Raw genomic sequence first — 24,184 nt, 5'->3', positions numbered from 1 at the left:
TGAAAGTATGTAAAATGACACCTGGTCTGAAGAATCTCCATTATCATTGCACCATGTACATGGTAGGATCAGAGTTTGGCCTAAGCAGTATGATGGTCATATAGTGGCGTGGGGAATATTTTCTTGGCACAAATTCGACCTCTTTGAGATTAAAATGAGCACCATTTGAATGCCATGTGAATCTCTTTAAACAGTCTGCCCTTTTGCAAATAAGTACTTACAGCTGAATAATGCTCCATGGCACAAAGTACACATCATCTCAGGCTTGTTTGATGAACATTAAAGAGGCTTCATTTACTCCAACAGGAACTTTGTGTTGCTGTTGAGTGGATATTCATGGATTAAAATTCCTCTTTAATATTTTCAGCACCTTCTTGAATCCATGCCACAAGAAAGTCAGGCTATTTTGCTGGCAAGAGGTGGAGCTCGTACAGTGGGCATTGAATATACAGTAATTTTCTTCAGTTATGAGCCCTTTAGAAACTACATTTTCTTATCTCGTCCTATCTTTTTTCAAATTAAAATTAATTCTTGAAGAAATTGGTCATGGAGCCTAATGCCTAGCTTCTCTTAGTCTCGATCAGTTTGACAGTGCTATTTAAAGCTAGGTCATGGCTGTGCAACAAACTCCACCAAGCACCCCCCAGTTCTTTGTATAATTGAAGCTAGTTATGCACAATGCATTACTTGAAATGCAATTTTTAATGCTTTGTGCTGATCTCTTTGGCATTGTAGAAACTGAAATGATAGCTTAATAGACTACAGCCAAAGCAATTTTTTTATATTAAACAATTAGAGAGGCAGCTGTTCTTATTTTCTGTAAGACTTAAAACAAGCTAAAAATAATCTAATTTAACTGTTTTTTGTCACATTTTTTAAATATACAGTGTTGCTTTTGGAAAATGACATATTAGAGATTTAATTAAAATAAAATCAAGGTAAATCGCCTTAGAAGTTTGAGATAAACACTGAGTGAGCCCATTACAAGGTGTGCATGGGGCCCGTCACTCCCTTGCACTTAAATGTCCTGTTATTCACTTGAGCTAAAGAATTTCTCCTTTAGCAAAGTTGAATTTGTCTTTCTCTGCACCATGCAAAGCATTCAAGAGCCACTGTGTCCCAAGTTTGCCCAAGGTGGAGCATCATTCTCGTGTTGTCATTGTTCACTAAACCTTTTTATTTAAGTGAACCGTACATTATTATTTGCTTGACTGAAGTAGTTTGTTGGATGTTTGCTATGGATGAATAATCGTTTCCCCTCAACCCTTTTTCTAAAGCTTCATAGTAATAAAGACTTTCTTAAATCAGTGTTCTTACTTGCAGATTCTAATTTCCAACACTCAAAAAAAAGATTATGTTATTTCTAAAAAGTAATACGTTATTTCCCAAAGACATTACTCTCTGGGGTCGGTAACAGCGTTGTGCCCACATGTGCCTTGGCTGTCTAGTGACAGCTAGTGAGGAAGAGTTTAGTCAACCATTTTACTTCGATTGAACTGATAGCAAGAACTGGCAAACTCTGGGCTCATTATCACACAGATTCATTTCTTTTATAATTATTATTTAGAAGATGTGTTGAAATTACTTACAGCACAGCTCAGTAAGTGCTGAGAATTTTTAAAGACCCTTCTTTGCTTGTTGTGAGTTGTGAGAATTTCTTTGTAATTTTCTCAGTGGCAGTTTGTAATGAGGGGCACTGGGGCGCAGTTCCCCTTCCAAATATTTAAAAAACTTGACTTTAATTAGGTAATGCGAATTAATCATAAAATAAATTTGTTTATTTGCGCAATGTGCCTGGTGTCACCACATCTCAACATCCATTAGAAATTGGTTCTGACTTGTACTTGTTTCATTTCTGTGTGAATACCTATATTTCCAGATTGAAGGGTGCCAGCCAAATGATTGTGTATGTAAGTCCTTGATCTTTTGGCAAGCAGGTGATCAGAGGCTGCCCTTTAATTAGTTGATTTCAGATTTTTCCAGGGTGCGGCTTTCTGTGCCCCAGACACTCCCACATTTATTTAGTAATGATTTAGCTTTTTTTAATCTAAAAAAAAATCATTAACACACTATTTCAAGTTCATGTCAATGGTTCACAGTTTACACCCGCCATTAACGTACAGTAAATACAGATGAGCGAGCAAACCTTTACAGACTTGGCAACTTCAAGTGGAGCTTCAGAAATCAAAGAAAATGGGTTATTTCTAAATGAAATTGATCACTTGAAGAAAAAAAGAAGATAAAAGAGCTCGGACCGGACCGGACCGGCCTGACTTAAGAATTCAGCAGTAGGCAAGTGATTGAGGACGAGCTCATACACAGACGTTTTCCAAAATTGTGATGTGGTATAAATAATGTCTTATTTTGTTTTCCTTGTTTGCTGGTTCAAAGTGTTGGTACCGAAGTGTTGTGGACAATGACGGGGGTATGTGACGTAAAACATCTTTCTGAAAAATGCAAGTGACATGAAAGTAGATGCAGTCATCTAGAGCGGTGTTTTTCAACCAGTGTGCCATGAGAGCTACCCAGATGTACCATGGAAATAATAGTTTAGTGCACCTGGGTCTGAACCTGAGAGGGGCAAGCTCCGCAGGTGGTCAAGACCGGTCTGAGGAGGCCAGGTCTACCTGGAGGAGCTGGCATAAAAGTAGTACTGTGGTCGCTATGTTACAGACACAGCACTAAGAGCACTTAGGTTTTTTTTCCAGGTTGCTAGAGTCCATCTGGTATGTTGTCACCAGTAGGCTTCACAGTGCTGGTTATTGGGCATACGAGTTGCCTTTGAGGCCTAGAGTGTTTGGTAAAAGGGAGAAGCAGCTTGGAGATAACACCAAAGTGTTCACTAAGTGCCATGTCTGTGAACGCTGATCTCGGAGCTGCTTTTTTATTGGCTTCTCTGGTAGTCCCACCCCTTCGGACAGTTAAGCACATGTATCAGATACAGTATAATGCATTTGTGGTCAGTAAGATAGTGGTGTACCTTAGGATGTTTTTGGTTTCAAAAAGTCTGCCACCAAATGGAAAAAGGTTGGGAAACTTTGATCTAGACAATAGCATGAGGCTAAATTTTTTTGGCAGGCTTAGTGAAATGACTCAATTTAAGCAAAAGTCAATGAGACATTGTCAGGCCTGAAGTAAAGGAGGGCAAAATTTGTGTTCCAGGAAATATATGTATCCTGATTGTAAAGCCAGAATAAGATTTAGGTTAGACTTGTCCTGTGCGTGTAGTATAACAGGTTGGGGGGAGAGTTATGTTTTAAAATGTGGGGTTCTGTGGATCTTACAATGTGAATTTGTGCCCAGGTAAGGCAAGCCTGGCAAACTTTCATAGGACTGGGCAGACTGGCAGCAAGTGTAGAATAAAATTAGGGTGGGAGTGACTCTATGGGTATGGTAAATGATAAACTGGGATGCAAGACTTGAGAAAAATCAGACCACTAGTGATTGTAAGATGTGGATTTATGGAATACAGTGGAACTGGTCAAGGGCTGGGCACTCTTTTAAAAGAGGCAGAATAAGATTTGGATCAGACAGAAGTGCACGTTATCGGAAGATTACAGAAGGTGGGGTGTGGACATTATGGTGTGGGTTTTGGAAGAATGGGGAACTGGGAAAGTTGGCAGAGGACTGGGCAATTTAGAGACCGGTGTAGTATAAAATTTGGGTGGCAGGTGCACCTGTTCCTTTCCACAGGTATAATGCAAGTTATGAGAAGAATAAGGGGACTGTGGACAATAGAAATGGGAAAGCTGGCATCAGAATGGGCAGCATGTTGGAAAGGGTATAATACATTTTAGCCTGGATTTGTCCTATTTGTTTGGTATTGGACAGACCAACATCTACATTGACACTATGATGAGGACCATAAGAGCCTATGGAATGACCAGATAGATGTGAGAGGCACTATATAATAGCTAGATAGATAGATGTGGAAGGCACTATATAATAGATAAGTGCTGCTTCAGTTTGTCCTCCCAAAAACTCAAATTTTTTTCACCAGCTGCCAATGAATTTCATCCATTAATCTTTTCTTTTCCTAAACCACTTAATCCAAGTTTAGGGTTACGGTACAACCTGCACTTATCTTGGCAGAAATGGAGCCAACCCATTTAATTAAACATCTACACAAAGTTATTTGAGCCACCAGTTTACCTAATAATAATAAAAATAATAATAATAATAATAAAGCACTTCTTGACTTTACATGGAGGAGCACTAAGCAGAGAAAACCCCATATAGACTCATGGAGAACATGAAAACTTTGCACAGATAGTGACCAAATACATTATTCTAATCTCAGTCTCCTGTACTACTACACCACCATATTGCTCACTTTGATTCAGCCATTTAAGGATAATTGTTGTTTTTCTTTGAATATAAAATTAATGACGAATAACTTGCTAGTAAGAACACTTAAATCAAGCTCCATTGACTGATGACATACTGACTTGAAGTAAGCCTTAGCACCTGTGTTTTATTCACTAATTAATTTGATGGTTTGGGCTGTAGCTTGATTTAAGGAAAAGACAGAAACAATTCAGCAGACCATGTAGGGGGCTCTGAAAAGCACTACATCAAGCAGCCTATTATATTTTACAGTTATGTGAGGGTTTATGGACTGCTGCCAGTTTGCAAGGTAGAAGTTAAAGGAGAAGAGTCCAAGATTAGGTAAACTTGTATCTAAAAAAAGCCTAACAACAACAACATCCAACCATTTGCTGCACTTGCTTTTACAATTCAGGCTTGTGGAAGTCAACGTTTTTTGGCCAGTAACATAAACTTTATAATCACAGGAAGTATTGTAGTCATCCCTTGTGTTTTAAATTCTACCTAATACTGTAAGTGGTCTGTACTGCTTTGTGTCATTGGCTTCAGAAAGTGAACTACTTGTGGAGACATTATTCCAGTTTAAAGAAGTCATATTGTTTTGATAAGATTGTTGATGTATGGCAAACAGTCAAGCATTTCATTTTCTTTTTTTTTGGGAAGTATCCATCCATCCATCGGTTTTCGTCCTCGTTATACAGGTCCAGTTTGCAGGTGCAGTACATTTTACAAAATGGCTCACTCCTTTGGGAGATTTACCAGCCTGAGCACTGTCTGTGTGGACTTTGCATTTTCTCCCTGTGTCTGTGTTTTTTTTTTCCTCACATAACCTGATTTTTCTTCCATATTATAACGCCATGGTTGCATCTTTAATTGGCAGTGTTAGTTTTGCAGTGTGAGTGGGTATCTCCTGCGATGGACTGCCTTCCAGTACAGAGTTTGTTCATTCCTTGCTCTTCTTGGTGCTAAAAAAGAAAAGGCTCTGCCCCTGAGTCCTGAACTGAATAGGTGGACAATTGTACAGAATATTTTCTACCTTTTGTTAGAAAATGCTGATATTAAGAAATGTTGTTCCTAGTTGTTCCTTATTCCAGCTGCAGACTACAGTCTGTTATCATCTTTTCTGAATATCTTAAATTTCAATTATTTTGTCGTCTTCATAGCTTATTCATTTAAGTTATACTTTTATACTTCTTGTTCTGCATAGCTTAGTCATTTATTGCTTTTTTCATGCAGTTGTGTTAGCATTATTGACCTTTATGGTTGTTATTTGCCTCCACTGAGTATCCTAAAAAGTACTCAATAATTTAAATCCATTTCAGTGTAACCTAAGGGAGTGCTAAAAAATACAGTGCATTCAGTACACCATAATTACATTTTATGCATTCTTTTGCCAACATACTAGTCTGATTTCCACTTTTGCTTTAAAAAACCTTTTCTTCTATATTATTTAGAAAGTAATTATTAATGTTGAATAATGCATTAATTTGGATTACTTTGAATTCAATGTAATGGATAATTTTTTAAAATAAAAAATCCTGTATATGAAGATTGTGGCTTCAGTGTACAACATAAAAATGCAAATTAAGCATTCTGCTATAATAACATGTTATAATAGATATGGATTAAAACCCACAAAGGGAATACAACTGAAATTTAAAATATTTCTTTTCTGTGTTTGTTGCATATGTATAAGGATTGTAATCTTGCATGATACAAATTAACAGATTATTTTTTTTTTAATGCATTTTTGGCAGAATCCTCGTTATAAGATAATAAATGCTGAATTTGTGATGACACGACTAGACTCGTGTCATTTCCATGGTTGGGTTTTGTCTTGGGCTTAGTGCTGCCAGGATACTCCCCTGTTCATGTGACCCTAGACTGGATTTAGTGGGTTTCAGAATATTAAATTATGTTATGTGTGATGGGACTGATATCACTGGATAGCAAACATCTATATCTCTGTCTTCTGAATATTGAACCTGCTTCTGTCCTCTTTCCAGGTGCTGTGCAGACCCTGAGTGCTCCTTCATCCAAAGGTGCAGATGCTTGTCCCTGTGCACGTGTCTTGCCCTTGTGCTGAAAATGACCAGACTGATGTTGGGCAGAACTCTGGAAAGAATCTGTAAGGCCGTACTCCTCCTTTGTCTTGTGCACTTTCTCATCATGATGATCCTCTACTTTGATGTCTATAGCCAGAGATTTGACATCTTTGGTCGCTTCAATGGACGCAACTTTTCACGATCGCATCACTACTACTTCAATCTATCTCGTCCAAACGGCACCTTTCCTACTTACCTGGCAACAGGGGACCACTTTTTGGCCAGTTCAAGTCCTGAAACAAATCACACATCAACTGTCAAACCTTTGCCTCCATGCCCTGAAATGCCACATGGTTTAGGTAGGCTTTTGGATTTTCTACACTTTAATACATACTGTAGGTATGAATGGGAAAATGCACGCAGAACTTTACTAATAATGGTGACTGCTAACAATCCAAGAAGTTAGGAATTTTAACCTGGTCTGGAGGACCACAGGTTGGGATGAGAAAATAAATCTCTTAGTTCTTATATTAATAGGATGTGTGATTGTGAAGGTCTGGTTCTGCTAAAAGAAATACAATATTGTGACTGCTTTGTAAAATATAATAGTTAGAAAAATTACGATTAGCTGGCATAGGGCGTGGTTTATGTGTCAATACTAAATAACAAATGAAAAGTGGATTGCAATCTGAAGCTAGTAATTCCAATGAAGATTATTAAAGCAATATATGGTGTCCTGTTTTATGTCCCGGTGCACCTTCTGTCACAATATAAATAGATTTGTTTAAAGTGTATTTTGAAATACACATTTTAATTTATTTTGCAGATTTTAAGTACTGAATGTTGAGCATTTTTAGAGACTTAACTGCTGTTTGTGCCAGTAGGCAATAATAAAGGAATTGTAATATGTTAGGATATTAGGAAATATAAAAATATGAAATTGTTTACATAGCAAGGTATTTAAGAAGTACAATTTGCATGTTAATTTACTACTTCTGGACCCTCATTCTTTGCATACAAGCTAAGCTGAAAATTGAACTCAACAGTTTTTTAATGCACAGCTATATGAAACTTAACATACAGAAATCAACATCTAGTTGAACTGTATCAATAATTAGAATCAACATAGTCTGTTAACATTTATAACTTACATAAATTGTAACCTCAAGGGGGCGCAAAGCACAGACACAGTAATACCCAACACAATTCCAGGTGCAAATAAGTGATTTTTATTTGACAAAACATATTCGTTACTAAAACACCATTCACAGTTCTCTCTATGCTCCTTGAAGAGTGTTGCCTGGTGCCTCTGGACTCTGACTTGATTTAAGTGATGCAGCGAGCTTTCTTTTAAACTTGACCAAGGTACTGCTTCCTGTTTCCTGTCCAGGGGCCTCATGTATAAACGGTGCGTACGCACAGAAATGTTGCGTACGAACCTTTCCACGCTCAAATCGCGATGTATAAAACCTAAACTTGGCGTAAAGCCACGCACATTTCCACGGTAACTCATTCCTTGGCGTACGCAATTTATCCGCCCGGTTTTGCAGACTGGCGGCACCCAGCGTCAAAGCAGTGCTACTGTTCCTGTGTGATCACCCTTTCTTTCTTAGATCCACATTCCTGGCGCGGCTTTATAAATACACTGAAATTAACTGCATATTGTTTATTAGTGTAATGCATCTGATTGTAATTAACCTGTAGCAATATAATGGTCCAGGGAATAGCCATAGTATTCCAAATACCATAACTGCTTTAGTGTTGTAACTCTCACTGCATCTTCTTTCAGCTGATCCCGTTAAGGGTTGCCACAGCAGATCATCTTTTTCCACATTACTCTCACTGCACCACTCGGAGTATTTATATCACTGTATCTGAGTGGGAAATCGCAGCAGCAGCTGATTGTAAAGAGAATTATCGGTACACAGCATGAAGCAAATGCTGCCTGAGCCACAGCAAATGCTTTAGTCCCTGTACGGACTTCGCGGTTTAGAAACAGTTTCATCCCAAGAACTCTAAACGCAATAAATCAGTCCATCAAGTGCTCCTTGTAGAACTGTTTGTACTTATGAGTACAATTACCCCACTGTAAACTTGCACTACAGTTATAATATTGCACAACCTGCGCAACTTTATAAAGCGCATATTTACATGTGATGACGGTATTCATTTCTAAGACGAAATGCAGCAAAACATGTTGATTATATTATACAGATAAAACTTTAACTTCATTTAAATAATCTGTATTGTTAATAATTAAACATGTGAGGACACGGTGCCGCAGCGCTAGCTAGTTCAGTAATTGTTCCTGCCTTGCGCTGTATTCTTGCTGGTGCTGACGCGACACTGGAAAGATAGACGGATATAATAATTAAACACGTACTACTAAGATATTTCAATGTTCCTTAAAAGTTTTGAAGAATCGAAGTTCTAAGCTTACAGATGGCTTCACGTCTATTACATAGCTTATTGTGTGGCGATTGAGTTTTTGGAGAAAGAAAAGTAAGGACAGGAATTGGAGGTTAGTACGTTTGAAAGAGACAGTACTGCTGTGATAAATTATTTCATTGAAGGTTGCGCATGGCGCAGCAAGCCTCTTGCGTGAGACATGAACAAGCACTGCGCCACCGTGTTCCCATGTTTAATAACATGCTTTCATTCCTATCATCATGAAAAAGATATCACGTATACATCTCAGAATTTTAATTATTCAGAGAGCTGTAATATCACGAATGTAATGGATTATGTGTCCTGTCGGAGAAAGAGAAAGCCCGTTTAAAAAGCAGGTAGTGATTCATACACATAGAGCACATAGAAGATCAAATACAGAACAAAGCATTTAACATGCCACTTTAGTTACAATGGGATTTGAGAAACTAGTAAATTTAACGATTTTAAGATGAAATTTATGATGTTCTACTTTAATGGCAAAATAAACTACGTGATTAAAGTGGAAATTTCGAGATTAAAGTTGACATTTCGTGCTTTTTTCCCCACTGTGTGCCTTTTTTTGTCTGTACCCTAATAAGCTTTCATATGACACTCAGACGGTGGGCTACGACTCGCCTTTTCACGGTAACTTTGATATGTGACTTCTTTTTTATTTCGGGCACTGTGCGACTTTGTGAAGTTGAGCCTTCGAGTTTCCCCGACACTCTGTCACTCGATCAGCTTCCTTTTGTTGATTATACCACTGTTTAAACCAACAAATAGTACGTTTTTCCTTTGCCTCCACTTGGTATTCGCTGAAATTCTTATATTTTCTCCCGTGCTTTTCCCATTGTCTTTTCACAGAAGGCTATTTATATTGATTTGCATATTCAAAGAGGCGTAATTCTGGGAGGAGTTGGGGCGGGACAGAAGGCGCGTGCACGTGCGTTACTTTTCACGCAAATCGGGATTTATGTAGTAGAAGAACGTGAAAGTATGCGTGCGCACAGATTCCTGCATCTGGATTTTTCTGTGCGTACGCACAATCCCGCTTTTGTGCTTACGCCATGTTATAGTGTGAGTTCTACGCACGCCGTTATACATGAGGCCCCAGGCCATCTGGATCTTTACGGGTCATGTGGAAATGAGGGCCGTCTTCCCCTTCTGGCAGTATACAAAGGTTTTTGTTCCAACCAGTTTCACAACCAGTGAATTATTTTTACTTCTCACTGACTTTGTTGTTTAATTAGCTAGAAGAAAGCACAGTAGTGAAAACTTACATTTATAAGAACATTTTGAAATCAAATCAACATTTATTTATTGTTACACAATTTTAAAACACCATCAATGTAAACTAATGTGCTGTACAATAAAATCAAAAAATATCAATAATAAATCAGTAAACAAACAAAGTACAACAATTACATAAATACTAAATTTTTAAATGTTGCATTCTTTTTCTACAATTTTAAGTGATAAATTCTCTTTTGTCATTTTCTTATTAATGCATCTTGTTTTGTGGAATTTGCTTCCTTCATTTTATCTTAAAAATGACAGTTAATGACAAGCGGACTAGATAGCAGGGTAAATGACACTGCAAGACTGCAACTACTATGATTGTCAGTAAAACAGAGGATCTATGAATAAAAACTTAATTCAGGTGGGAGTCCAGTTGGTTTGGACAAAATTCTCTGGCCACTGGGATCCCCCAGAAATGAACTTGAGAAGCACTGTAATACAAGACAGGAGCTAGCCTTGGTTGAGACACCAGTGTTTCACAGGGCTTCTTCACATTCATGGGTTCAATTAAAATAGGTCCTTCGTGTTACCTGCACATCTTTGGGATGTGAGATAAAGACTGGAGTACCCAGAGAAAAAAATTGTGCATACACATGGGCAGAACCTATGCTGCATCTTTGAGGCATCAGTGCTAGGCCCTGGTCCACTGTTTGGCTTATGAATGTTATGCTGCAATTGGAATAATTGCTTAGGTAGATACATGAAAGATGGCATGAAAAACTGAATGTACTGTAATCTGTGTGACAGATACTCTCATTCCTTTGAAAACTAAAATAGAAAATTAGATGTTGTGACTTTTAACCACATTCATTTAGGAAACCCAAGCAAAGAAAATCATTTTCCTCTGATGATGACATCTGGTAGGTTGTTGAAAGCTTAGGAATAAAAAAACTATTTTAAGGTATGTGACTCATTTTCTCCCTTTGTGGATTTCTAGCTACTAATATGCAAATCGTATCATAGATCTTTGCTTCCATAGTTTAAAGTGTAGCTCTTTCTCCTGCCTGTTTTTCCACTCTGTGTAATTGCCTGAAGTTATAGATAAAGAAGTGAAGAGGTGACGAAGTGCTGAACTGAAGTAGTTTATCTGACCACTGAGTGGTAAGCATGTGGGATTTGAGGCATTTTGGTTAAGTCTACACAATAAAAAATATAAAGGAGAAAATAGGGTCACCATAGGGCACTACACTAGTCAAAACAAACCTCAAGGGAAGAGTCAGAAAACATATAAGAGCATTTGAAATGATAATAATACGAAGAAAATATTTACGCCTAGGTACAAGAAGCTTCTGTCTTCTTGATGGGAGAAAAAGAGCAAAAGCATATGCACAGATAGATTACAAACAAAAAAGAATTGTCGGTTGCATACTACACTTCAAAAAATGCTGTGTGGCAATGGGAGATCAATGCCCTGAATATTGGAACTCTTGTGAGCGCAATGAATTTTTTTTGAGGTTATTGTTCTGTCAGCATGTTGTTTGAGGCATGGTGGGGCAGTGGTTAGCACTTCTGCCTCACACTTAGGTCACATTTTTGGCTCCAGTATAGTAGGCGGACACATCCCTAGAACTCAGGGATACTTTAAAAACCATTGCACCATTATAATCCACTCAAAATTCAGTTTCTCCTTCCTCACTGATTTCAGTACATTTTGACAAACTATGCAGAGTTCACTAATCACTACTGGGGAGTAAAAAACTGTTTTAAGTGTTCCTGTGAGGTTGGAGGTTACATCTGCAGCTGAGGCCATAAGAAGATAGCAACACAAAGTGATGTCAACATGTTTAGAATGAACCCTGACTTCCAGTAATGTAGTTAAGGATTACTTACTGTATGTGTTAAAAGCTGAAAAAGTAAAGAACCTAATATAAATGGTTACTGCTTACACCTTTGCAGGGCAGAAGTGGTGGTTCCTGTGTTTTTATTAATATCTAGACATTAAACAAGAAGAATTGTTCTAGTTTACTACTACAAATTACGTAGTGATGACTTTTATTTAGCTAAGGCAGTAGTAACACTGCAAATGACTAAAGTCTCGCAAAAAGTAATTATTTCAAAGTTAATTTGATAATTTCTTTAAGCTTATGGTCACCATGATTCCTTCCATAGATCCTTTGGTATAGTCTGCATCTTCATTATGCTTGTCTAAGTAAAATACACTCTTGAAATCAAACAGCTGTAACAGGTATTGGCAAATTCTCTTGAGATGAGTCTGCAGGAAGCACCAACTGGAAACCAAGTAGCATATCAATTAAAACAAAAACCTCAAACAAAAGGAAAATCAGACTCCATCTTCAAACAGATGCACATTCAAAGCACTAGCACTGTACCCATACACCATAAGTTACTGTCAATTTTTTTCTTCCTCTGTTGACTTTTCATTTCTCTGTTTTTGTTTTATTTTTCTTCTATAGTATTTTCTAAGTTAATCTGCAGTTGTTCATAAATGCTTGCTGAGATAAGAATCCCTGTCTTACTCATTAAATATGTGGAATTTCCAGCATAATCTAATTTAGTAGACCCAGCACATGAATAAATCAAACTTTTGGCTGTAAGACAGCTTGCAGAATTAAACATTTCAAAGTTTGTTAAAGAGATGGTTCTTTATGATGTAGTTCAAAACAGACTAGCAAACAGTGTACATGCTGTTGAAAATGCAAATATTAAAAATGAAAAGTTGTTGTAGACAGGAATTATAAACATGGTAAAAATGTGTAAGGCCTACTAAAAGTCCCAGAAAAGCATACAAGGACCTTCAAAAATCTGTTGAAAAATTACTTTACCCTAGGCTGCCAGCTACTACTTGTAGGATTTGGCCTATAGGGCCACAAATGGGGAGCTGGCTTTAAAAGTTCAAAATATCACAAATATGCCAGGAAAATATGAAAATACTGTACAAAGGAGAGGGTGACCGTACACCTCTGGCTGATGAGACAACCTTAACAAAGTGTCTTTATAGATGAAGAATTGATTTAGCTATAAACCAGTGGTTTTCAACCAGTGTGCTGTGAGAGGTACAAAGGTGTACTATGGAAATAATAGTGTAGTGCACCTTTGTCTGAACCTGAGAGGAACAAACTCAGCAGGTGGTCGAGACCTGTCTGAGGAGGACAGGACTACCTGGAGAAGATGGCATAAAAGCAGCTCTACGAATGCTATTTTGCAAAGACAGCACTAAGAGCATTTCAGACACATCTCCTGGCTGCTAGAGTCCACTTAGCTGGGTGTGTGGTCGTCAGCAAGCCTCACAGGGCTAATGGATAGTGGGCATATGAGTTCTCTCTGAGGCAGAAATGGGTGAGCAAATGGATGAAGCAGCTGGGAGATGTCACCAAAGTGCTCACTTAGTGCAGTGTCTACAAGTGCTGATTGCGGAGCTGCTTTTTTTATCAGCTTCTCTGGTAGTCCCGTCCCATTGGACAGTTGAGCAGGTGTATGGCATAAAATGTGTTTGTGGTTAGTAAAATAGTGGTGTGCCTTGGAATGATTTTGGTTACAAAAAGTGTGCCACTATAGAAAAAAAGGTTGGAAAACACTGCAATAAACAAAAAAAGACAGAGCATTGAAAGAAAATAAAAAAAACAAGGCCAAAAGGATTTGCCTAAAAGGTAATCCAGATCAAAAAAGTCCCTAAACACAGTCCAGAAAAAGTCTGAAGGAAAAATCCATAAATCAGAATAGCAAACAAAAAGCAAATATTTTCTAAATCTCAAAACAGTACTGAATGCAAATCTAAGAGAAGCCATCTAATCCACCAGAATAAAAGTGTGGAGGGTGGTCCCTCCACTGTGACTTCATGGTGGCTCCACCTCTTGGGGATTCCACCCACAGAACACAAGGAACATATAAAACCATAAAGACACAGTGTATATGTACTAAATAATAAATATGTAAATTATGTAAAAACAGGAAAAGCAATTCAAAATTAACAAAAATCATAATAAAACAGAAAATGCACATAAGCTACTGAATAGTACTTAGCTGAAACATAACAAAGTTCATACTACAAATACCCAATACCAATATCTCTCTAGGTGTCAAAAATTAGCCTGAATTACTTTAATTTGTTTTTTTTTATGTTTTTGTTTCCTTTGAAACTGTTGACACTGTTGATGTCTTTGAAGAAGAATGTAGACTCCTAGAAACAATATGGCACACTGTATTTTTACTTGTTATAATAACTATTATTGCTTTTTTATATTAGGAACAATGTGATAGATTTAGATCTCTTAGATATCTACATTGTTGCAAATATCCTTTCACATCTTCAAGTGTGTAGTTTTATATGTGTAAATCTGTAGCCAGCCACATATTAAATATATTTTTGCACTCTTGCTACTTAAAATTATTATTAGTAGCACCAGATATTTCCCAAAAAGTACGGGCAAAAACAAAATAAAATACAATGTAAATCATTTTCAATTGACAGAGTTGTCTTAGGTGAACAGCTAATTGTACCTGTGCTGTAACAACTTCTTGTGATGTCTGATTTGCACACCATTACTGGCGGGTCTGATGACACCCCAGCACCAAACAGTTTCTCATATTTTGTTGAAGAATTTATAGTGTATTTTTAAAACTAGCATTCATTTTATGGAGTTGGAAAGTGAGGCACTTAATGGTACCAGAAGAATGGTGCAGGGAGGCAAATAGGAAAGAAATAGAGCAGTGAAGATGGCAAAAGCAAAGGCAATGTTGGATGTACTGTATATGAGAAGGAGAAACATATTTGTATAAGAAAAAGATGAGAGAGCAACAAAAACAAGGTCTAGAGAAGGTCTGTGTATTTATGGGTGCAAATACAAAGAGTTAAATTGTTAAAAAGAGAGTGATAGTTGACAAAATAGAATGGTTAGTGATGGAAATACCAAGACTGAAAATAAAGATGGGATTAAGTAAGATTAAGGCAGGAAAAGCACCTGTATTAGGGGAAGATGGGGAGGACTTTCTACTGGAATAGATGAAAGTGGTGTAGGATAAGGAAACGATCCTATATGACTAGAGAAAGAATACACTAGTCTCTTTATTTAAACACAAAGGAGATATACTGAATTGCGGGAACCTTTGTGAGATTTTTTTAATGGAACACTTGATGAAAATTGTTAGAAAAAGTAATAGATGATAGATTTAGTGAGGGTAAATGATAGATGGGATGGGTTAACCAAAGGCATAGGGATAGTAGATGCAATATCTCTTGTGAACATCTACAGGAAAATCAGTAAGAGGGAAAATTAAAATGTATATTTTGCATTGTTAGATCTTGGAAAGGGCTATAAATATATTGCCAGGAAATGGAAAATTAGCAGTGAAAAAGTCTGTGATTGAGAAAATATTGACAGATAGAAGACAAAGCAAATATCGAAAGTGGGAAATCAAAAGAACTTGCGTCAAACCATATGCCTGTTAAGTCAAGAACAGGAAGATCAAAACAAAAATCTTTTATGATGAAGTTTTTAAGAAACGTATCCACAATCTTAGATTGTAACGAGACGTCAGAGCTGACCTTGTATCCTGACTTGTTTGCGAAGTTTCATGCTGTACTCTGCACCTGTCTGCACCTATCTGAAACTAAACATGGAGTCAACAAATGCAAAAATTATTTTAATAATGTCAGTTAGATATCGATGTAAGGAACCAGGTCTAAATATAAAGTCTCCATAATACAAAACACTAAATGGGAGACACCAAGCCAAAGAACTCATGATAGAGGAGTCACAAAATACTAAATAGATAAATAGATACAGAACATTATTACAAAAACAATAATAGAGTTAATAAGAATGCAGTGTTTTGGTGTCTGATGAAGAGGAACGTTCCAGAAATGGTGATGAGACTTGAGAGGTTAGCAGTGACAGTGAGAACTGCCTATGGAGACAGAAATGTTCAGTGTGTAAGTAGGTCTACAGTACATCAGTGCATGGCTCTTAGCTCTTTCCTGTTTGTTCTTGTGGTGAGTGTGCTTAGTTAGGGCATTAGTGATAGTAATTTCTGGCAATTGTAATGTGCCTTGAATTCATGGTGGATTGATAGGAAAGTTTTCAGAGGAAAATCAGAGGACAATGGTTAGTAGAAGGAGGAGAGGAGAGGAGATGAAAGAGGCTTATATCTTAAGAGGCAGAGAAGTTTTAATGTTATTAATTATATATTTTTTGTTTATGTTTTGGATGATTAAAGTCTACCATGAAGCTCAACCTGCTACCACTGAGATCTTAATAAGAAGAAGAGAATAGAAAGTGAATGAATGTATCTTAATGGTGCTGGATTTATGAAACTATAATAGTTTATATTTTCACTTTTGTTTACAACATATAAATTACAGAACTGAATTTGGGACATTCATATTTGTTTCATGATTTGCAAACTAGAAAACAGACTTCAGATTATGAAATAGGCCTGGATATATTATTCAGCTCTATGGTTTCCTCGCAGATTGTATTATTCACTGCACCCTCTCCAGGGTGGTTACTTCCTAATCATAGCCAAAAGCCATTGTAACATTACAAAATATGTGGAATATATTTGTCAGGAGGCTAGTAGAGTTTAATGTGTTGTTTTTGAAGAAAGAAAATCACAATTCCTTAAAACTGCAGCACCGGGGAGAGACTGTCAAAACACTACAAACACACAGTTTCACTGCTGTGCTTTTAAGTGAAACTGCCACATAGTGTTTGGCACAATGGAACAAGTCAGTCTGCCTTTATGAACAGATAAATTTCACTTGGAGCACAGTGAGAGCTAGCACAAAATTGCTGTCTTTTTATTTTCATTTAACAATCTGTCAATTTTCACAGTTATTTAGTAAGTAACTTTGGTTATTTCTGCAATTTACACCAATGTGCATATTTCTATGGTTTAAAAATGATTCTATCTATCTATCTATCTATCTATCTATCTATCTATCTATCTATCTATCTATCTATCTATCTATCTATCTATCTATCTATCTATCTATCTATCTATCTATCTATCTTAAGATGGCACCATATAATTTTGTAAATCACAAGCATCACAAGTGACCTGTCCTGGGTTGGTTTCTGCTATCTACATGGTGCTGCTGGGATAGGCTGTGATTCCCTCATGTTTCTGATTAAGATTTAGCAGGTTGGTAAATGTTATGTTATGTTGCATTGTAATGCTTTGTCATTATTGCAACCCTAAAATGTATGACAAATATGTTTATGCATTGAAATTAAATCTGAGTTAAAAAAAATGCACATATTTTCTGAGAGCTGGTTGTCCTATAAAAACTAACTTTTCAAATAGAAAGTTTAGGAATAATTAAATAATTACATGTGATGTATATGTGAAGCTCCATATCTCAGGTATGCTTTTTCTAGTGCCTTTCATGGCTAACGGTGCTCAGATTGCTTGACATGATAGAAAACTGCTATTCTTGTTAATTGCCAGGGGTTACACAGAAGGTCCATGATGGCCATTCTGCCGTAAATCGTTAGCCACATCCATCCATCCATCCATTATCCAACCCGCTATATCCTAACTACAGGGTCATGGGGGTCTGCTGGAGCCAATCCCAGCCAACACAGGGCACAAGGCAAGAAACAAACCCCGGGCAGGGCGCCAGCCCACCATAGGGCACACACACACACCCACACCCACACCAAGCACACACTAGCCACAGTACTGTACATTATCCACAGACAGTAATCACTGATCTACTGTATCTCTAAATGTTACCTTTTTTGTATGTTTAATGTCATAATAATTTCATTTGTTATATGCATCAATTTGTAAAGTGTGCTGTATCTACTATCTAATAAGATGCCTGTTACTATAAATGCCTTCCCAATGTTCTTATAATCATTTGAGGTCCAAAATATTTTTTTTCTCGTAAAAAGGTTTTCTAAGAAATAGCCTGGTGAAACTTCAGTAAGTTTTTTAGGTCTGTACTGTGAATTTCCTAAGTTTAATGCTAGATACAGTATACAAAAGACACCTCAAACCTGAAGAATGAACATTGTTTTGCTTATAATATAAATAAATATAATTCACGACTCTACTGTAGCACTTGCACCATTACAGAGTGTGTATTAGTGAACATATGGGTTTGTGTGTGAGTGTGCTCTGTGATTTACTGGAGCCTGGTGCCTTGTGCCTGATATTACTATAGCCTCCAACAACCCTTAACATAAGAAATTCGACAGATGAGAGAGATGATTCAGTCCATCAAGCTTGTTTGTTTAGCTAAAAGCTAAGTTGTTCTAATATAAGTTACAAAAGCATACCAGGAACTTTATTGGCCTCCCAACTACACAGACAGGCGTCATCCTAACTAGGCCAAAAATGAGAAACTGACTTTTAAAGTTTAAAATAAGTTCTGTTTCCCAAAATACATGAAAAAAATCAAAAACACTCTTCATACCTTGACTTGGGAGGATAAAGCCAAAGCAGAATCTTTAAAGGTAAAGATATTTATTTGAAAATTATATAAGAACAAAAATGGATAAAAGGGTTGAAGTAGGGCAAAAAGGATTTGCCTAAAAAGGTAACCCAGAGCAAACAAATCCAAATAGGCAATACAAAAACTTGGATCCAAGAATGGAAGTAAAATAATATGGACCAGAAAAATCAGTACTTATAAAAATATACTCCAGAACTGTTAAATAATCTGCTTGCCTCCTTTAAATATATAGAGTGAGGGGAGTCCTCCAGCGATGACATCAGTGTGGCCCCACCTCTTGGGGTTGCACCCATTAAACACAAGAAACAAAGGAAAACACATAATACATACATAGTAAATAAATAAACAGAATAATAATAATAATAATAATACATAATTAAAAATATCATGAAAATAATACTGTACAATAAACAAATAAGACACTGAAAAGGAAAATGAGCCGTGCCTGAAACATTACAGGTTATCAGTTTTTCTACTTCAACTATATTTCTTCATGGTTTGTTCCAGATTCTCACAACTCTTTGTGTAAAGAAATTAATCCTGGCTTCAGTTCTAAATGCACTTCCCATTTGCTTACACCAATGTGTACGTGATTTACCATTTAGTTGAAAGACTTCTACTGGATCTACTTTATCAACATCTCTGAGATATTTGAAGACCTGGATTAGGTTCCTACACAGTTTTCTGTGCTTGACATTAAACAGGTTTATTTCTTGGGAGGGGCGGCATGGTGGCGCAGTGGGTAGCGCTGCTGCCTCGCAGTTGGGAGACCTGGGGACCCGGGTTCGCTTCCCGGGTCCTCCCTGCGTGGAGTTTGCATGTTCTCCCCGTGTCTGCGTGGGTTTCCTCCGGGCGCTCCGGTTTCCTCCCACAGTCCAAAGACATGCAGGTTAGGTGGATTGGCGATTCTAAATTGGCCCTAGTGTGTGCTTGGTGTGTGGGTGTGTTTGTGTGTGTCCTGCGGTGGGTTGGCACCCTGCCCGGGATTGTTTCCTGCCTTGTGCCCTGTGTTGGCTGGGATTGGCTCCAGCAGACCCCCGTGACCCTGTGTTCGGATTCAGCGGGTTGGGAAATGGATGGATGGATGGATTTCTTGGGAGTCGGGCAGCATGGTGACGCAGTGGTAGCGCTGCTGCCTCGCAGTAAGGAGACCCGGGTTCGCTTCCTGGGTCCTCCTTAAGTGGAGTTTGCATGTTTTCCCCGTGTCTGTGTGGTTTCCCTCCGGATGCTCCGGTTTCCTCCCACAGTCCAAAGACATACAGGTTAGGTGCATTGGCGATCCTAAATTGTGCTTGGTGTGTGTGTGTCCTGCGGTGGGCTGGTACCCTGCCCGGGTTTTGTTTCTGCCTTGCACCTTGTGTTGGCTGGGATTGGCTCCAGCAGACCCCCGTGACCCTGTGTTAGCATATAGCGGGCTGGAAAATGACTGACTGACTGACTTCTCGGAGTACATGTTCTTAAGTTGAGGGATGAACTTGGTTGCTCTCCTTTGCTCAGCTTTAAGTGCAGTAATGTCTTTCTTAAATTGAATTGGCAGATTTGAGAATGCTATGCTGTGAAACACGCTGGCTGGAAGCTGTACTTTATTGGACCAAATATTATAGTTGTGTAGTATAAATGAATCTCCATTCATATCACTTTGTGATACTGTTCAGTTTTCTATCGTTAACTACAATCCTTACCACAGTACAGTATTTTGAATTACTCAAGAGAAGACATTTAACAATTTTGTGTCCCCGTTAGTAAAGCATTAGAGAAGTGAAGTGTTCTTACAGTAAATTTGATAAGTACGTTTTTATATTTTGCTGTTGATTCACACCACAATCCGTCCCAGTTTAGACATTTGCACTGTGGTAACTGCTGGTGGCCATCTGTGAACCCCACAATTACAAAGGCCATCTGAAGTAGCTCCTTTACAGTGTGCGCTAATAGGAGAACTTCTATACGTGAGTGTGCTGAGACAAGTCTGTAAGTGCTTTGTGGTGACGTCAACTGTGCTGTTTCTTCCCACGGTCCTTGTATTCCAGATGTCACAGGTTTGCAGCAGGGCATTGGCAGTTACTGCAGCATAAATATGTTAACTGTAATGGATCACAGAATGTTTCCATGACAAAACAATCATACATTAAGTTCTTGTTATATTTCAAAGATGGAGAAAACAATTTATAAAGAGATCTGTCCATTTTCATAATTGTTCAATCCCGTTCAGAGAGCCATCTGTTTTGAAAGGACTCAGTTGTAAATAGATTGTCAGTTGATGTTAAACATAACGTCAGCATGTTGTTAGTATTTAGTTTGTAACCAAGTAAGGAAAGTTTTTTTTTTATTTTTGGGTGAGTTTGAAAACAAATAATTTTTACTCACTAATTCATACTTTTAATTAATTTTTACACTTTCGCCGCGCTAAAGTTCTGAACTTGTTCCAGGCAATACACATATTTATTGCTAGATATAATATCAAATCTAGGAATGCACAGTTGGTCTTCATGTGCACCTTCTAAAAATTCCTGGTGTATTCAGTCACATCGTTTTTCTGTCTGTCCTGCAGACCTCTATACTGCCTTTGCAGCTGCCCTTGGGTCGTCCTGTGTTGACGCTCTGCCAACTGAATGTTCTGCCAAACCAGTTGGAGCACAGAACAAGCAGTCATCGTGCTGCTTCTAATCCTCAATGTGTTCCACAAGCTATTACAGTAATATGATAATAACACACCATGATGTTGACAGTCTGAAGTATGCATTTGAAGAGCTTCTCCCACTTCCTCAGTAGACAAAACAGAAATTGACAATAAATGTTATCTAAAACTAAATAAGGGGGTTCTCCAAATCAGCAGCTGGGATAGTATTAATTGAGAAAAAAGAGAAGCCACTGGACTGGCCCAGGACAAAGTCTGTAAATCAGTAGTAACTCTTTATTTTCATTGTTTGCCCTTATCCTCATAGGCAGAATTATTTTGCTGGTGTCTGCTTTTTATGCATTCAGTGCATCTTTATTTAATTCTGGAACTCAATATTTGAGTTATACATTACTTTGTGTTTGCATTTGGCAAAAGATGTAATTTAAAATAAACAGTGATCGATTGATAAAGAAATGACTTGCAGTCCTGTGTAAGAACCCATTTGCTGCTCCCCGGCTCTGGTCCAAAGGTTCATGTACTAGCCTCTTGGCCTTTTTGTCTTTTTGGCAGGGATTTTTGCAGTAAGCTAAGATTCTGCAGTAAGCTGTGCTAATAGATTTCAATTCACTTCTCAAACCTATTTTCAGTCTAATCTAATTATGGTAATGCACTTGTCATAATATGGTATGCTGAGGTCCCCTATTAGATAGCTGATGAACTTGAAATTACATTTGCAGTTGAAAATGTTGGCAGGAAATATTTAGAAGTGCTGTGAGCAGTTAGGGAATAGAAGGAAACTGCTTTTAATGTGCTATCATTCTTTAATTCTTAGCCCCATTGTTAGGCTTGTTCAAGCAGCCTATGATGAATTGATTTTCGTGTGACTAAATTCTCTGAGAACCAATACATAATGAGATGTGTTTTCTTGAATGGCCTGTAATGATTTATTTGTTGACTTGCATTTTTAATTTATTTTTGTTTGTCTGAAACAGTTTTTATAATGCCAGTATTTAAACACATATCAAAATCTGGGTTTTCAAACATCTACCACATAATACAAAATGAATACCTACCGAAGTGGCACACACACACACACACATATATATATATATATATATATATATATATATATATATATATATATATATATATATATATATATATATATCAGGAAAACAAAATTAGGGCTGATATATTGGTCTCTGCCAGGAACAGTATAGAGTATCTCGTGTCCCTAATCGGTTTGCCCCAATTTTTTTGTTGTTATGTTCCCATTTTCAACCAGTTATTGATGTCAGTGTATATACTAAAAAAGCAAACAAAACCTCTCAGGCTGTTATTGCAATTTTTTGCCTTCGTTCCATATAAAAATCAGTACCAGCAAACTCTACACTAACTCCATAATCTGTGCTCAATTCCCATTTACTACTTAGAACAATACCTAGTCTTGTGCATCTGTTCTGAAATTGTGAACTTAATTTATTCACTTACTGCTTATTATCTGCATCAGTCTTTGTCATTAGTTACCATTAAATTCAAAGGAAAGGCTAGCAAAGCTTCAGTTCACATGAATGTCATTCTACAAGATTGCAATAATAGGACATGCTAATATTCAAATCTCTGGTCCCAGTAAAAAGTACAAAGTAAAGCCTCTCCCTGAAGAGATCAAAGTTCTGAACTTCTTACCTACTTCTACTTTTTTCTCTAGAAGTAGCTGCTGAAGGGTCATTTTTTCTCTATAGTGTTTTATTTAAATATTTGCTGTAAATATTATTGTTAATAATATTGTATAATGTATCCATTCATCAGTCTCCTAAACCAGCTTATCCATCTATCCATTTCCCAAGCAGTGCAGAGTTAGGGGGCAGGTGAAGCCTATCCCAGCAGTTATTTAGGCACAAGGCACAAACACACACAGTTTCTCCAGTGTAGCTACTCATGTTTATCTAATCTGCATGCCTTTGAACTGTGGGAGGAATATATATATATATATATATATATATATATATATAGCAAAATACCCGCGCTTCGCAGCGGAAAAGTAGTGTGTTAAATAGGTTATGTAAACATATATATACATATACATATATATACATATCTACATATACACATATCTACATATACATATATATACATATATATATATGGTTGAAATAGTTTACTGTCAAATAAATGCAAAGAGTACACAACACGTGTTTCGCCCTCATTCTGGGCTCATCAGGTGTACACACTCCACTGCACTCCCTCTCGGGAATCGAACCTCGGACGTCAGCGCCAGAGGCGATGCCCCTAACGTTGCACCACGGCGTGTGGTTCGTTTATTTGACAGCATGTAGATCGGGGTAATTACATTCACGGCATTCGTAGTCTGTGTCACAATCTGATTGTATGGGTGGTTACCTACCAGGTAACGCTTGTGGTTGGCCAGCAATCTGCTAACATCCGCCACGGTGCCCATATGTATACACACATATCAACATATATATACACATACATATACATACACATACACATATATACATATACACATACATACATAGTGCATTGTAACACGGGCTGTGATTGTTATATGGGAGGGAGACGACAAATCATAGCTTCCCGCTTTCTAATCGGGCCTGTGATTGGTGCTTGGACGGATGCCCAGATCCCACAGTATCTCCCCTTAGGAGAGGTGTTAGGCAAGTGTAATTGAATAGCCTTACTGCAAGTTTAGCTTTACACCTGTTTTTAAGGCTTATTGACTGAAAGGGGCTTTCATGAAAAAAGTTAGGGCTTTGCTACAGGATACACCCTCCACAAGTTAAGGAAGTAAAAATAAAGGTAGTATATATTTCTGTTTTATTTAAACCTTTTAAGTTTGTATGCGGGCGGTATGGTGGCGCAGTGAAAGGTGCCAGTTAGGAGACCTGGGTTTGCTTCCCTGCGTGGAGTTTGAATGTTCTCCCTGTGTCTGTCTAGGTTTCCTCCGGGTACTCCAGTTTCCTCCCACAGTCCAAAGACATGCAGGTTAGGTGCATTGGCGATTCTAAATTGTCCGTGGTGTGTGGG

General features: G+C 37.6%; 1 protein-coding gene across 2 annotated transcripts in view; it reads left to right on the top strand.

The window, feature by feature from the left end:
• The window catches only part of b4galt2 (UDP-Gal:betaGlcNAc beta 1,4- galactosyltransferase, polypeptide 2), a 623,387-nt gene that overhangs the window by 148,675 nt on the left and 450,528 nt on the right, over positions 1 to 24,184 (top strand). For both annotated transcript variants that reach the window (XM_051933145.1, XM_028811284.2), the window contains exon 2: positions 6,333 to 6,730. In XM_051933145.1, the coding sequence (XP_051789105.1) occupies positions 6,415 to 6,730 (316 nt within the window). In that variant the 5' untranslated portion in view covers positions 6,333 to 6,414. The remainder of the gene's footprint in view (positions 1 to 6,332; positions 6,731 to 24,184) is intronic.

This window comes from Erpetoichthys calabaricus, chromosome 10 (genome assembly GCF_900747795.2).
Source record: "Erpetoichthys calabaricus chromosome 10, fErpCal1.3, whole genome shotgun sequence".
In the NCBI taxonomy this organism is placed as follows: Eukaryota; Metazoa; Chordata; class Cladistia; order Polypteriformes; family Polypteridae; genus Erpetoichthys; species Erpetoichthys calabaricus.
This window is presented reverse-complemented; position numbering and strand designations above follow the sequence as displayed.